At 40.9% G+C, this 14,574-nt stretch overlaps 1 protein-coding gene across 1 annotated transcript in view; it reads right to left on the bottom strand.

Moving 5' to 3' along the window:
• The window catches only part of Pgm5 (phosphoglucomutase 5), a 196,676-nt gene extending 186,107 nt beyond the window's left edge, over positions 1–10,569 (bottom strand). Inside the window, exon 1 of the mRNA XM_004838191.4 lies at positions 9,796–10,569. Within this exon, the coding sequence (XP_004838248.2) occupies positions 9,796–10,056 (261 nt within the window). The 5' untranslated portion in view covers positions 10,057–10,569. The remainder of the gene's footprint in view (positions 1–9,795) is intronic.
• Between the last annotated feature and the right edge of the window lie 4,005 nt (positions 10,570–14,574).

Genomic DNA, 14,574 nt, shown 5'->3' with positions numbered 1-14,574 from the left:
GTCTCCCAAGCAGCCCCAGCACTCAGCTACCTCATCACTTTTTACTGATGTGCTTTCCTTAAGCAATATACATATATAGATACACATATACACATATACTTGCACAATTATTTTAATCAAGAGAAGCATATGCAATAGAAAGAAAAGGATCTTCCTTCCTGCCATCTCACACACACACACACACACACAGATATACCCACTGCTGGCTGCTTAGTCCCAACTTCTGTCTGTATATTCTATACACAAAAGGGAGATCATCCTCCACGTAATACTCCACCAATTGCTTTCTTTGTTTAGCCATCATTCACATTTTTCCTTTGTTCATAGATGTCTAGAGTATTCATTGTGTGGTTGTGCCATAAATTATGTACCTGTTCTCCACTATTGAACACAGAGATTGTTTCTGAATTTCCCTTAGCAAAATGCTGCAGTGAATATTCTAGTGCCTACAGGTAGAGGACAGTTTCTTAAAAGTTTCCTGGTTTATTGGACGAGTACTTTACTGATTTAGGTACATACCACTAAGTTGCCTGATCTTAACTTCCATCAACACACTAATCCTGGGTATTTCTTTTTTTTTTTTCTTTTCAAAAAACTAAACCATGCCATGGACTGAACCAGGCATGGTGGTGCACACACTTATAATCCCAGCATTCTGGCAGGCTGAGGCAAAAGGATCTCAAATTCAAGCCCAGCCTGGGCAACTCAGTGTCTTAGTAAGATGCTGATTCAAAATAATTTTTTTTGGTACCAGGGATCAAACTCACTACCTTCCACTTGCAAGGCAGGCAGCAGCACCACTGAGCTAAATCCCTGGCCCAAAATAAAAATTTTTTTTAACGGGGCTGGTAATGTAACTCAATGCAAAGGCTCTGAGTTCAATCCCTAGTAATGCAAAAAGAAAAGTGATAGACTGTTTTTATTATATTTATCTGGTTATTGAGGTTAATCATCTTCCCATGTATTTTCTAACAATGTTTGTATTGAATCGTTTGCACTTTCTTATTCATTTAGAAGAATGTTTTATATATTAAACATTTATTGTACAATCCTTCTCCCAGTATTTTGTGAAGTCTTTTGTCAAAAAAAAAAAACTCTAGTCCTCTGGTTTCAGAGTTTTTCTCTTTCTTTTAGAGATCCTTAAATGTAAAGCTAGATATCCCTAGCTGAAAACTAGAACTCTTATTAAAAGAGAACAATAGAAAGGCAATAATTAAACATTATATTTGCATAAAATGCTTCTTAGTACACACTTGAAAAGGAATGTAAAGTCAGAAACTTCCGTAACTTTAGGCCAAAAAAAAGAACTTCTTTGGGAGTTAAATGTTTCTGAAAATCTTCTCTTCATATAAATACAGAGATCATCCCAAAAGTTGATGTCACCAAAAATGTAAGAGATGAGAGATATTTAACAACTCAGCGAATGTGGATATTCATTTTAACAAGTCTTGCGTATACTGTATTCTAGATATCTTCTTTTTGATAACAAAATCAAATCAGATGAAAGAGTCTAAAAATTCCCTCTTTAGCTGTACAAGTATAAGCAGTAAAAATACACTGGCCAAATCTTGAATGTATTCAAATTAGCTCTCAAGCTGATGCATGCCATTGAGTTCTCTACCTTCAATTTTAAATTCCCTGGGCAAATTAGATCTGTATTTCCCTGCCTATTATTCTAAAACAATCTTGTTAAAATTCTATTACAATGCTTGTTCGTGTTACTGTTGTCTAAGAGAAGAGGGCATTGAATCCAAAAATGAGAGCTAAGATTGATTAATTTAATACATATGCTCGGGCTTCTCCAAAAGTAGGTTCCAACTTCTAGTCCTCAAGTCTATACAGAAACTAGCAAACCTCTAGCATTCACAAAGAACCCAAGCAGAGCAGATGTTTTATAAAAAATTCCTTGGGCAAGTTTCACACATAATGTTGCTGATGTGTGTCTGCCTTTTCAATAAACATCACTATATTTTATCACAAGATTTAATAAAGCAGCTTAGTTAAAAATGCCATCTGGGTCTCTGGACACATTAAACAAAGCTTAAAATAACCATCCTAGCAACTGGGAGGGCCCAGCTGTTCTCAAAACCTCTCCCACTCTTTTGACCATTCCATAAAAAAGTGAATGAAGGCTAGCAGCTAAAAGTATCAAAAGTACACTGACTCACACAGGAAGATAAAGGTAGCTGAGGGTTCCCTAAAGTCTGCTGTGGCTCATGTGGTAGATTTCTTAGCTCCAAAGTCAGGGATAAGGACTCAGAAAGAGAAGCAAGGTAAAGTTATGGAAGGCTCTTTAGGGTTTTCCAATATATCAGGAACCATCCTCCCTGAAGTCTGGAATATAATAGATCATTGCATTTACCTTCTCTGTAGTGGACCCAAGATGAAAATACCTGCACAGAGAAATCATCATCCTGCTCTTTCCCTCTTCTATAGACAGGATCTTGAGCCACCCAACTCCAGAGTTCCAGATCCACTGCAGGAAAAAGCCTTGGGTATTGAAGCACAAGTTTCCCTCTCTTGCTCCCTTCTCTGCCCTCCCAGTTTCCCACCCACTACCACGCTTTACTTTGCTCCCCTTTGGAATCTGTGTTCCTTGTCTTTGGGACCACACCAAGATTTGTCCCACAGATAATTCTACTAACTGTCAGACCAAGAGTATTCTCATTCTTTATAGCAACCAGCTTTTCATGGCCAAATTTGAATCAAAAACAACCTGTGCAAGCATCTGCCTGAAAGATACTCTCAAGTCCCCCGCTGACCCAACCTTCCACATACCCCTGCATTTCAGCTTGTTCCTCTAAAAGATTTCACTGACATTGAAAAGCTCTTCAAGTTTGTACACTCTGATCATCACTGCTGATTAACACGAGGCCAGGACATAACACTGCTCAAACAGATTTTTTCTTGGCTAAAACATGCAGCAGAGCTATAAGCTGTTGGCCAAGGGGACCGCTACAGCCTTTACTCAATATATATAGTCAAATTACATTTATTTGAAATATATTCAGTTGATTCTAACAATTCCCTTTTAAATTTATTAGTGTTAGACATATTATTACAAAGTGTATTCATATGCAATGCTTCATTTGATTCTTAGGATAATTTAGTGATTCTGCCATACACAACCTATAGGTGAAGAAACCACTCAAGAGGTTAAAGCATCTGCCCTGCAACTTATGTGGCAGAGCCAAAAAAACCAGAGGGACAGCCTTCTGGCTGTGGGTACAGGGCTTTTTCTACCATACTTCATTATCTCTAAGGCTATAATATTAAGAAATCTGGTTTAGACTTGCCTAAAGTGTACAGTATTTGATGATCTACCTTCATTTAGCCCATGGTTGTTTTAGGGTATAACAGTCCAACTCTATTTTTTAAAACAACAGAAGTAAATTTTAAACACTAAATTATAAAGTTGTGCTGTCCAGTAGAGTAGCGACTAAACTCTCACGGCTATTTAAAGTTCTACCTTATTTAAGTAAAACAAAATCAAAATCCAGATCTTCAGTCATACTAGCTATATTTCAAGTGTTCAACAGTCACCTGTGGTTAGAGCTGAGGACAGAGCAAACTATAGAACATTTCCACCACCAGAGAAAGTACTATCGGACAATAATGTTACAGAACATTGTCTCCAGGGAAAGGAGACTTTAGAAAAAGTCAGAAACAATTTGAGGCAGACACAATGCTGCCATCTTCCCAATAGTAAAGGCAGTTTAGCTAACCAAGATTTAAACAGAAGAGATTGCTCTTAGTTGGAGGTAGACTCAACCAGGATGGGTTAAGGACATTTTTGTAGCCATTATGTTCCATCTAGCTCTTAACCTCCTTTAGATCTAAACCACTGAAAAGGGTCTGAGGCAGATGGAAATAAAAACAGGATCAAAAACCAACTGGACCGCCGCATGGTGGCACATGCCTGTAATACCAGCCCTCTGGAAGGCTGGGGCAGGAGAGCCCAAGTGTGAACCCTGCCTGGGCAATTTAGCAAGGCCTTCGCTCAAAGTTAAAAAACAAATTTAATTGCTGAAGCTGTCAGCTCACTGTGAAGGCACTGAGTTCAATTCCTAGTACTGCAAAAATAAATAAATTTTTTTAAAATTAGTTACAAACTAAGCTTGCTCAAATTCATTGAAATGAATTTTTGTACATTTGTAGTTATTTTGATTTCATTCTATATAACATATTTTTCTGGAGGAGGGGACATTCTACAGAAAAACTGACATGGTTCTTCACCAAATCCATTGATAGATGTATCTATATACAGGTACATAAACTGTAATATATATACCTTTGAAGGTGAATTAAAGTAATTCTGGGAAATTTTTAGATAAAGTCACGTAACACAAAAACTACAAAAACAAGTACAAAGCATCTTCTCACTCACCAATCCAGTGATATATTGAAAATGAACACATAAAAATCCAAGCAGCCATAGTGATATTCAAAAAATGAAAGTGAAACAAAACAAAACTTGCTTGTCATAAAATTCATTTGTGGACACCACATTCTTACTCCAAAAATTGGCAATTAAAGAGAGAGAAAGAGAATGAGAAACAGAGAAATAGTCTGATTTTCCAGGAAGAATTATGTAGGAAAACCAAATAGTCCTGTTGTATGTAAAATATCTAGTTTATAAAAAATGCCAGCTAATAGAATTCCATTTTGAAATGCCTAATAACATAACTCAAGAAATAATCATTAATGACTGCTAAAACAATTGGATAAAAGATTGATAAGGAACTGAATGTGCACATGGTATAAAGTTCACCCCACAGGCTGGATGTACTCAAGCGGAAAAATAATGGCGGATACAGGCAGTAACTACAATAACACTGCAACAATCTCAGCATCCAACGCTGGCACAACCAGAGATTGTGTTTCCTAATAAGATGCAACCCAAATGCACACTACCATAAAATACTGTCTTTAAGAAAAATGTTAAACTTTAATCTAATTAAAATTTACAATGGGTCTGAACGCTATCCCTCCTCCCCCAAGACATATGTTGAAATCCTAAATCCCAAAGTGACAGTACTAGGAGGTAAGGTTTTTAGGGGGATAATATAGTTCTGAGGACAGAATTCTCATGGTTGGGATTAGGGCCTTGTGAAAGAGATTTCAGAGAGCTAGCTAGTCCCTTCTGCTATGTGAGGAACAGCATGAAGGCTCCATTCATTGAGCCAGTAGGTGGACTCTCATCAAAAAACAAAGCCGCTGGCACCTTAACCTTGGACTTCTCAGCCTCTAGAACTGTATGAAATAAAATTTTTGTTATTTATAAAGTACCCAGTTCTTCATATTTGTTTATAGTGATCTACACTGACTAAGAAGACAAGTCTTTAGAGCTAATTTTCAGTTAACCAAAAGCAACAATAAAAACAGGATAGAGTAAAAAGTTACACAGCATCATAAAAGAGCCATCTGAAAGTTCTAGAGGAGGTTACATCCTACAGGACAGCGGACTAGTTCTTCAACAAATCAATGTCAATAAACAAATAATGAGGTACTTTCTAGATTTTAAAAAAAGTTGAGATAAATAACCAAATGCAGTGTGTGTTCCTTGATTTGTAGAAACTAGTTTGGACAGTCTATAAAACATGTTTTCAAATAATTCAGTATATCGGAATGTGGACTGGGTAATAAATGATATGAGGAAATCATTTTTTAATTTGTTTTAGATAACAACACTATAACTATGTAGAAAAATACTCTTTAGAGAATATTTTTAGAGCTCCATATTGAAGAATTGAGGGGTAAATGTTATTTCTTTAATATGCTTCAAAATACTTAAGCCAAAAAGAATGACACAAATATTGCAGATATTTACAATCTAGGTTATAGACCTATGGACATCATTAATCTTATCTCTAGACTTCTCTGAAAGTTTGAAAATTTCACAAATTAATATAATAAAAAGGTAATAATCACACATAATATAATAAAGTTTAAAAATCCCAATGTATAGATACATACTTGAAATATGTCTATTTCAAACTTTGAGATAGTAAAACATAATATATTTTATCATTTAAAAATATCATACTTTTGTTCTCTAGCAATTAAAATTAGGAAAGACCAAGTATTGTTTTTCATAGAAAATTTCTTTGTAAAATTAACTTTTTTATTCCAAATGAAGATTTTTTTCAGGTCGAATGCTGCCCATTCAGACATATTTGCCAATTCAAAGAGAATAAACTCTAGTTTTCCTTATTTTCTTAGTCTGGTTATGAATAATATTCAATATGAAATAAAAAAGGCTAAAGCATTTGGAATCAGGTTCATTAGTCTTAAACCCACTGCACTGTTCAATTTATATGTGCTAATAATTATAATAAAAAGAGAAAGAAAGAGAGAGAGAAAGGTTCCTCATGCCCAAGTCTCACTCAGCAGGTCAAGTAAGAAGACAAGTACATTCCCATCATTGTGTGTGTGTGTGTGTGTGTGTGTGTGTGTGTGTGTGTGTGTAAAACATTTAATCATCCACTCAAGCAGCACAGGAAATACAGGACCAGGTGCGAAAGGTGATGTTGACTGATCCAAGTTACAGACACAAAACTCAGGGTAAGTTAAGATTTCAGGCCACAGAAAGGGTGAGTCTCAAGTGATCTGAAAGAGAAAGGCATTGGTTTGGTCCCAAACTCAAAGAAATCACTCTGAGGCCGAGGCACATGCTGTATACAGGGAACCCCAAGATCCCCATGGCTGTCCTTCGGGTTAAAGATGACTCCAGCTATCCAGAAGGTTTGGTCACCTGGCAGCAACTAGAGGCCACTAGAGATTCTACAGAGTAACTGTGTTCAAGTGATAGCTCGAGCCAAAGGGGTTCCTCAAACAATCTGGAATCAGTCCTCCATGATGGAGTGTAAAGATGGTAGCCAAAGGTGAACAATGGAGAGACTGGGGAGATGCTGGTCCAAGCACACAGAACTTCACTAAGGGGAATATGTTTGACAGATCTATTGTACATCAAGACTACAGTTACTATATTACATACTTGAAAGGGGCTAAGACAGTAGACTTCAGGTTCTCATCACAAAAAAAAAATATGTGAAATAATGCCTGTTAAGTGGCTCAGTTTAGCCATTTCACAATGTATACAGACATCAACGCATCACATATGCCATAAATATATACAATTCTTACTTGTCAAAAAAATAAAGAACTCATTTTGAAAAAACAAGAGATGGAGGGAGGGGGAGGCAGGGGAGGAGAAGGGGAAGTCAAAAGAATTAAGATGGGTTATGTACATGTACCAACTCCCCATGATGAATATAATCATTATATACTGCAACATGCCCTAATAAAAATTAAAAATAAATTTAAATAAAAAAGAAAGAAATCTTGGTGACAGGTAAGGACATGGGGTAGAGTGAGCTTAAGGTTATAAGCCTTGGTGAGACTATGAGAAGACAGCAGCTGTCAGGCACAAAGAGAAACTGAGTTGAGCCAAAGGGTTCTTGGTTTTTTTTTTTTTGGCTAACAGGGATCGAACTCGGGTCCTTGCGCTTGCACAGCAGGCAGCGAAACCACTGAGCTAAATCCCCAGCCCCTCGCCAAAGGGTTCTTGTGCAGATCATGAGTCTGAACAACCAATCCAAAAAAATCACTGGTCTAGCGAGTGGGAATAGGGACACAGACCTGGAGACAGAAAGGCACAAATGAACGCCAGAGCTCCTGGGTGGCTGGGGGTGGCTAGAGAGAGACCTATGGGGAGTCCCATAAATTTTTGATCATGCAAGGCCAATTTTGCCGATAATTCTCCAGTCCTTCTCGATCATATTTCTCCTGACGCCAACCTTCTAACTATTCACTTGGGCACAAGCTCCCAAGAAGGAGAACAAAATGAGGAAAATACTGGTCAAAATTGGCAGCTTGAAATTCTGAAATGAGTCCATCATGCCCTTCATCCACACTTACCCTTCTTAGAAGTAGCACTTTCAGATTATTTAAAAGTGGGTGAATTTTAATTATTCTTTCTGTCCCTCATAAGAACTACTAGGTTAAAACTGAGTCTAAGTATATACTACTATACATAAACTCCATCTTTAAAGTTAAGAACTGTATTTATCAGAGAAGATCCATTGAAGAGGCTGAAGAGACCCTATGGTAAAGTGAGCCAAGAAATAATAAAGCATTGTAACAATTTGCCTATGCAGAACAACAATTATAGTTTTTAAAATATCCTGACCTACAATAAATATTGAACAGGCTATTTTTCTCTCACTGGCTAGAAAAACTGACCCAGGGAGGAGTATGCACACTATCACAACCATCCCAAAAGTTCATTATTTTCCATCATTTTAAAGAAATAGCTTTGTCAGACATGAGCAAAAGACCATTTGGCAACCTCTCTCCAACTCCCAGATTCCAGCCACTTTCATCCATCCCAGGTGAGGAGCCAGAGACAAACACAAGTCACCAATCTGTAGCATCATTGCCTGCTTGAGTTGAAAATCACCACTGCACCACCTACCACAACATCACTGATTTCGTTTCTCCCAATTGCTTTTGTTTTTTCAAAAAAAAATATGTTTTCCCACTTGAAACACTGAGAAGGAAAAATTATAGTAGCCAAACATAAAGCACAAACAACCCTAAAGATAGAAGGAAGAGGAGAAGGAACGAGAACATAGAAAGGAGATTAGAAGGGAGGGAGAGAATCCAAATGACAGGTAATTGTTTAGTTTCACGTTTACTTCACACTAATTTAGACTTCTACCAGAGATTTCCCTCAACGAAAAGTTCCGTAAGTTGGCTCTGGTTGCACTGACAGGGCTGACATTACTTTTCTTTTCTTTTTTTTTTTTTTTTTCTGGTGCCAGGTATGGAACTTGGGTCCCTGCGCTTGCGAGGCAGGCAGCAGAACCACTGAGCTAAATCCCCAGCCCATGACATTACTTTTTTAAAGTGTTTCCCACAGATTAATTCAGAGGCCCCTGAAGTTCAGTAGTCATCCCTGAGATGTTGTTGGATTGCGGAAGGGAAATAGGGATTTGGGGGTACACCCAGAGGTGCTTCCAGCCGTAGGGTGTAAAGGAAAGGGCAGAAGGAGGAACACTCAAGGCCAGAGAATTTAGACTGCAAAGGGTTGTGAGAGAAAGGAGATAAAATGAAGATAAAAACTGAAAAGATAAAAAGATATGAACTGTCAAATGCCAAAATCATCTTGGACAGAAGAACTGCATTAAGAAAGCCACTGCAAATCTAATTTCAGACTATTAAAGGTGTGTTTCCTGGGAACTGAGAGGCCAGGCAGTGCAACATAAAATCGATCCCTCCCACCCCAATCAAAGTGATCATTAAATAACCACTGGTTAAAGAACCAATGATCTAAAAGACTCCTGGGCTCCACCCTTGACAAATATGTCACTGTTGAACACTGGGGGCGGGGGGTGGGGTGTAGACAATACTACGTTAAATTTATCAGAGTCGAGATTCAGGGGGCTAGAGGATGAGTCAAAATGAACACGAGGAAACTACGTTGGGAGTCTGAAGAAGTCTGCGTCAGTAGGACGCAGACAAGGGACAAGTGGACAAGGCGAGGGCAGAATTTAAAGTTTAGCGCTGAGACAGAATGAAAAAGGGAACCTCGAAAAGAAAAACGAGCAGGTGAGGGGCGCAGGCAGTGAGGAGGTGACACCGCAGGCTCAGGACGCCCTCGGGCTCGCAGAGCGAGATCCTTCCTGGAGGTTTCTCGGGGTGTAGGGAGCTGACGGAAGTCCGAGGCCGGGGTCCCCGGGAGGCTGGGGAAGAGCGCGCGGAGCGACGGGGGTGGGGACCCGGGTCACTCACCCCGTTGGCCGCGGCCATCTGCACCACGATCTCCGTGGCCGTCCTACTGAAGTACCTGCCGTCGCTGCCCACCACCATGGTGCAGCCCTGGCGGTCGCGCAGGTCGATGGAAGACAGCACGCTCTGGATGAAGTTGGGCAGGTAGTTGCGCTGGCCCTCGAAGAGTCCGGTGGGCCGCCGCAGCCCCCCGCCCCCGGCCGGCCGCTGGTCCTCGTAGGGCGCCGTGGGCACCGTCAGCACCGGGATAGGGCTCCCCTCCATGGCGCCTCCTGGCCGGTCCTGCCGCGGCTCGGCAGCCGCAGGGAATCCGGGAATCTGCAGCCCGCTGCCCCACCGGGCTGGCCACACGCCCGGCTCCGCCTCGCGCCCCGACCCCTCCCCGGCCGACGGCGCCCCGCGCCCTGCGCCCCGCCTCCCCGGGGGCCCCCAGAAGCAGGGCCGCCTCCTTCTGCTAAAGTTTTCTCCCGCCCAATTTCTCCACAGCCAGATCGCCGAACAGTCCTCAGTTTCCGTCCCCAGCTGGTCTCACTTTCGGAGTATCCCAAAGGCCCGGGTCTCGGGCCAGCTTCCCCGCCCCCGTGACGCCTCCTCCTGCGCCTGGCCTCGGAACAGCCTGGGCGAGCAAAGAGCGGGGAGTGGAGGTTTGGAGACCTCTCCCGCGACTTTGCGCCCTTGCTGCCTCCCGCAGCCTTCTCTCTGGGTCTCCCTGCGAGTCAGGAGAGCACACTCGCAAGTTTCTCCCTGCAACAAGAGTGCCCTCCTTGGAACAACTTGAGAGGGGACTGAAGCCTTTTGCCATCAGCTAACAGGCCCAGCCAAAAATAACCCTGGAAAGGCGAGCTGAGAATTGTTATCTTCTGCCAGCGGTAAAATTGGAGGCTGGGCGCTGAGTGTGCGTGTGTGTGTACACCCACCACGACCATTTGTTGCAGGGAATCACACACTGTCAGGCCCTCCAATCCCCAGGACCCACCCCAACCATCCACTTTCCCAGACTCTTGAGAGGTTAGAACACTTTGCAATGTGAAAACTTGTTTGTTTGTTGTGGGGGTTTCAAAAGCAGAAACACAGGCACACAATTTTTTACTCTTCTTGACCTCACCCCCTCTGCCCAACTCCTCCTTAGAAACAGGCTCGCCTCACACTGTATCTGTTGAACCCTTCTCTGGATTAATCGTTGTCATTAGGAAGAGGCTAAACCTCTTTTAATGCCCTGCCAAGAATGCATGAACAAAACCAAATTAAACAAGAACTAGGTCCCAGGTGCTATGCTATGCTGGTACTATGCCAAGTCCTTCTGCATGCATCCTCCCATCCTGCGGATGGCAATTTTCTACCTTCTTCCCATAAAGCTCACCTAAAATATAAAACCAAAGAGAAAGTATAAGTGAAAAGAGAAGGGGTTAAAAATAAAACCCAAGGAGGGAAGAAACTTTTTTTTGCTTGTATCTATCATCCATGGGACATTTTTGTACCAAGGCCACTGTCCTGAAGAGCTGCTGCTCTCACTGCCCTCATCCTGGGAGCACAGATGACTTGCTGCAGGCTCATAAAACATTTGGTCATAGTACGATAACTGTGAATAATAACTTGATTGCTATCATGACTTTGCAATGTTTTTTCTTTAAATGGTGAAAAGAATGAAAAGTACGAACAGTGTTCATACCGGCCACATTTCACAGATGAAGAGAAGATTTATGCGATGTCAAGAAAGTAGCCAAGATAGCACTTTCAGTCAGTCCAAATTCTTATGTGGCCTCTCCTCTTTTTATGCATATAATTGAAATATGATAAAGAAAACATTGAAGGTATCGAAGGCAACCTGCCAGGACTTTTTAGCCACTCTCTAAAAGAGAAAAGAATGTTTTCTTTTGGGGACTGCTAAAAGGGTACAAAGTTTGTTAGACAGGAGGAATATAATTTTTGAGATCTATTGTACAACATAATGACTATAATATTTCAAAATTGCTAAGTCAGTAATTTCAAGTATTCTCATCACAAAAAGGGTGTGTATTTAAGGTGATGGATATGTTAATTAGCTTGACTTAACCATTCTACATTGTAGGTGTATATCATAACATCACACCGTACATCATAAATATATAGAATTATAATTTGTCAATTGCAATTTTTAAAATATTTTGGGGAGTTATTTGTTTTCCTCTACTCTTTCCTAGAGTAAAGTTCCTAATTTATACTAGTGTGCCTGAGAGCATCTCGGCCTATCACCAAATACACTGAACTTTGGTCTGGCCACATCCCTATGGTACAGGGATTTTGTTGGGTTTTTTTTTTTTTTCGGTGGAGGGGGGTGTATAAAACTCGGGTCCTTTTGCTTGCGAGGCAGGTGGTGCAAGGATTTTAAGATCACTTTCTAATGACATTTTATTTTGCAAAGAAGACATTGTCATTCCCAAAATAATAAGTCCTTTGCTCCAGTAAAGACAAAGACATAATTCCCAAGCCTCAGAGATTACCAGAAGCCCTCCAGGATTCCACCTCTTGACTCATCACACTTCCCTGTCTCTCAACATCACCATTATTCTTTCCTACCATATCCCAGTTTCTGCCACAGTCCTGGAAACAAGGCATCCATCAAGCCGTGAACACCTCAGACTAGATTTTACTGTCTTACCATCCAGCAGGAAATCTTCCCTTGGGACTCATTCTGAAATCCCCAAAGACTCTGATATGTCCAACCAGATAGCCAGACCTCAAGGTGAAAAGATAGTTTCCTCAAAGGGGACACTGTTCCCCAAAGGAAGGAGAGATGGGCGACCAAATAGTAATTTTCCACCACAAATGTGAAATTTTCTCATCAAGTCTTTTGAAAACTATCTTTCCTCTGAACTCACATAGCACTCTGCTATTCACTCTGGGCATGTTCATATCATAGATGTTTTATTCTCCTCTACCTTATGTGACTTTGGAATAATTCCATAACCTTTCCTAATCTCAGTGTCCTCAATGTGGAACAGAAATTATTATAATCCCTTTCCATAAATTGTTGAGAAGATTCAAGTACTTAGTACAATGCCTACCAAATAGGCATTCAATTAATGTGAGTTGTTCATATTATTGTCATCGACTATATATTTATCATTAACATTAATTCCCTGTGTAGCAAGAATTACAGTTTATATCTCTGTAGACCACCGTAGTACCTAAAGGTTCTTTGGACACAGGTGATATTTGACAAAAACTGGTTAAATGTATGTGTGGGTTTTGATGCGAACACTCAAAATATATGGAATAAATTGCCCTAAAAATGTACAAAAAGATTTTCTAGCTAAGAAATCTTTTCAAAGCTGCCTCCAAATTTGATAAAATCCAATGAATTTGTCACAATGATGGAGAAAGGAAACCCAGAAGGCCTCCCAGCAAATGCCTTACCCATAGTTCCTCTACGGCAAAATGAGAAGGCTGAATTACATCCGAATCGCTTCCGAACCGAACCCTGGTGCCTCCCAAAGGCTGCACAAAGCCCGAGGGTCATGGCCAAGTTACTTTGCGGGGCGGGGCGGGCGGTGGGTGGGGGGTGGGGGATGTGTACTGGGATCGAATTCGGAAACTCCAGTACCTTGCGCGGCACGGGGCGGAACCAATGAGCTAAATCCCTGGCCCCGTTACTTTTTAATCTCTGCACACTCTGCACCATTCTTGGAGCCTCACGATGCACATTTTTTATTAAAAGTTCTGAGAGGTTCTAGATAGAAGACCTCAGCTTAACTTTTTTAGCCTAGTATTTCCCAACCTAAACTTTCATGTCCAGTTTGCTTAGTTAGGGAAAGAGAATCAGACTAGCTTTGTGATCACGACTAGTGACACACCCCCTCCCCCACGTCCTCATTGAACTGGGTCAGGGACGAATGTGTTTCCCTGATTCTCAGAAGCTGGTCCTTTGTGCTGAGCTCAGAGCTCCTCTGCAGCATGAGCCACAGTGAAAGGTAACCCTGCTGGCTAGAGATGCTTTTCAGTCTTCTCTGAGCCTCTAAAGAAAGGCATTGCTCTGAGAATTCCTGGCATGGAACAGGAAAAGACTGACATAGCCTTCCTTTCCCTGGGGACTCCCTTGCTCTCAAGACCATACCAGCTGCTGTCTTCACAGAGAACCTGCTGGCTGGCTCAACTGGACCAGCATTTCCCAAATGAGAATCTGGGGTGAGGTGTCAGAACACTACAGCCCATGTTAGCATATTAAAGACTCAGCAAAGCTATTCAGGAAAGAAACTTATTTAACAATAGCCTAGCATTTCCAAATTTTATTTGACCATGGAGTCTTCTTCCAGAACACCTATAATAGATTAAGGCCATTAATGCTCCATGAAACACTTTCAATCTCTGGGGTCCCTTCCAGCTACATTATTCTACGATTCCTTTCTTATTTATTTATTTATGATATTAAAAGATTAACTTCTAGCATTTACCTATTCAGGTACAATTGCCCAATCCAAAAAGTAAATACCCTGGAGTGATTTTGAGACCTATGCTAGACAGATACAGATATAAGAGTAAATTATTTGTATATACACATATAGCTGTTGTACATAATTTTATACTATGTAATCTATTCTGTACTTCCCCTCTTGGGCTCTCCTGGCTGGCAGTAAACCCCACAGTAGTGGCTCACAGTAGCTACGTACTCTCATTGAATCACAGTCCACTTTTGTGCACACAGGGAATGCTAAAAACATGCTGTTGACTCATTAGCTCTAAGAGCAGAGAAATGCCAGAAGTTCATGGCAAGAGGCAGAAATGCAGGTGGGAAAATGTCACAGG

The sequence above is a fragment of the Heterocephalus glaber genome, unplaced genomic scaffold (genome assembly GCF_053883595.1).
Source record: "Heterocephalus glaber isolate CG9 unplaced genomic scaffold, H.glaber_assembly_v1.0 deba00001481, whole genome shotgun sequence".
NCBI classification, from domain to species: Eukaryota; Metazoa; Chordata; class Mammalia; order Rodentia; family Bathyergidae; genus Heterocephalus; species Heterocephalus glaber.
This window is presented reverse-complemented; position numbering and strand designations above follow the sequence as displayed.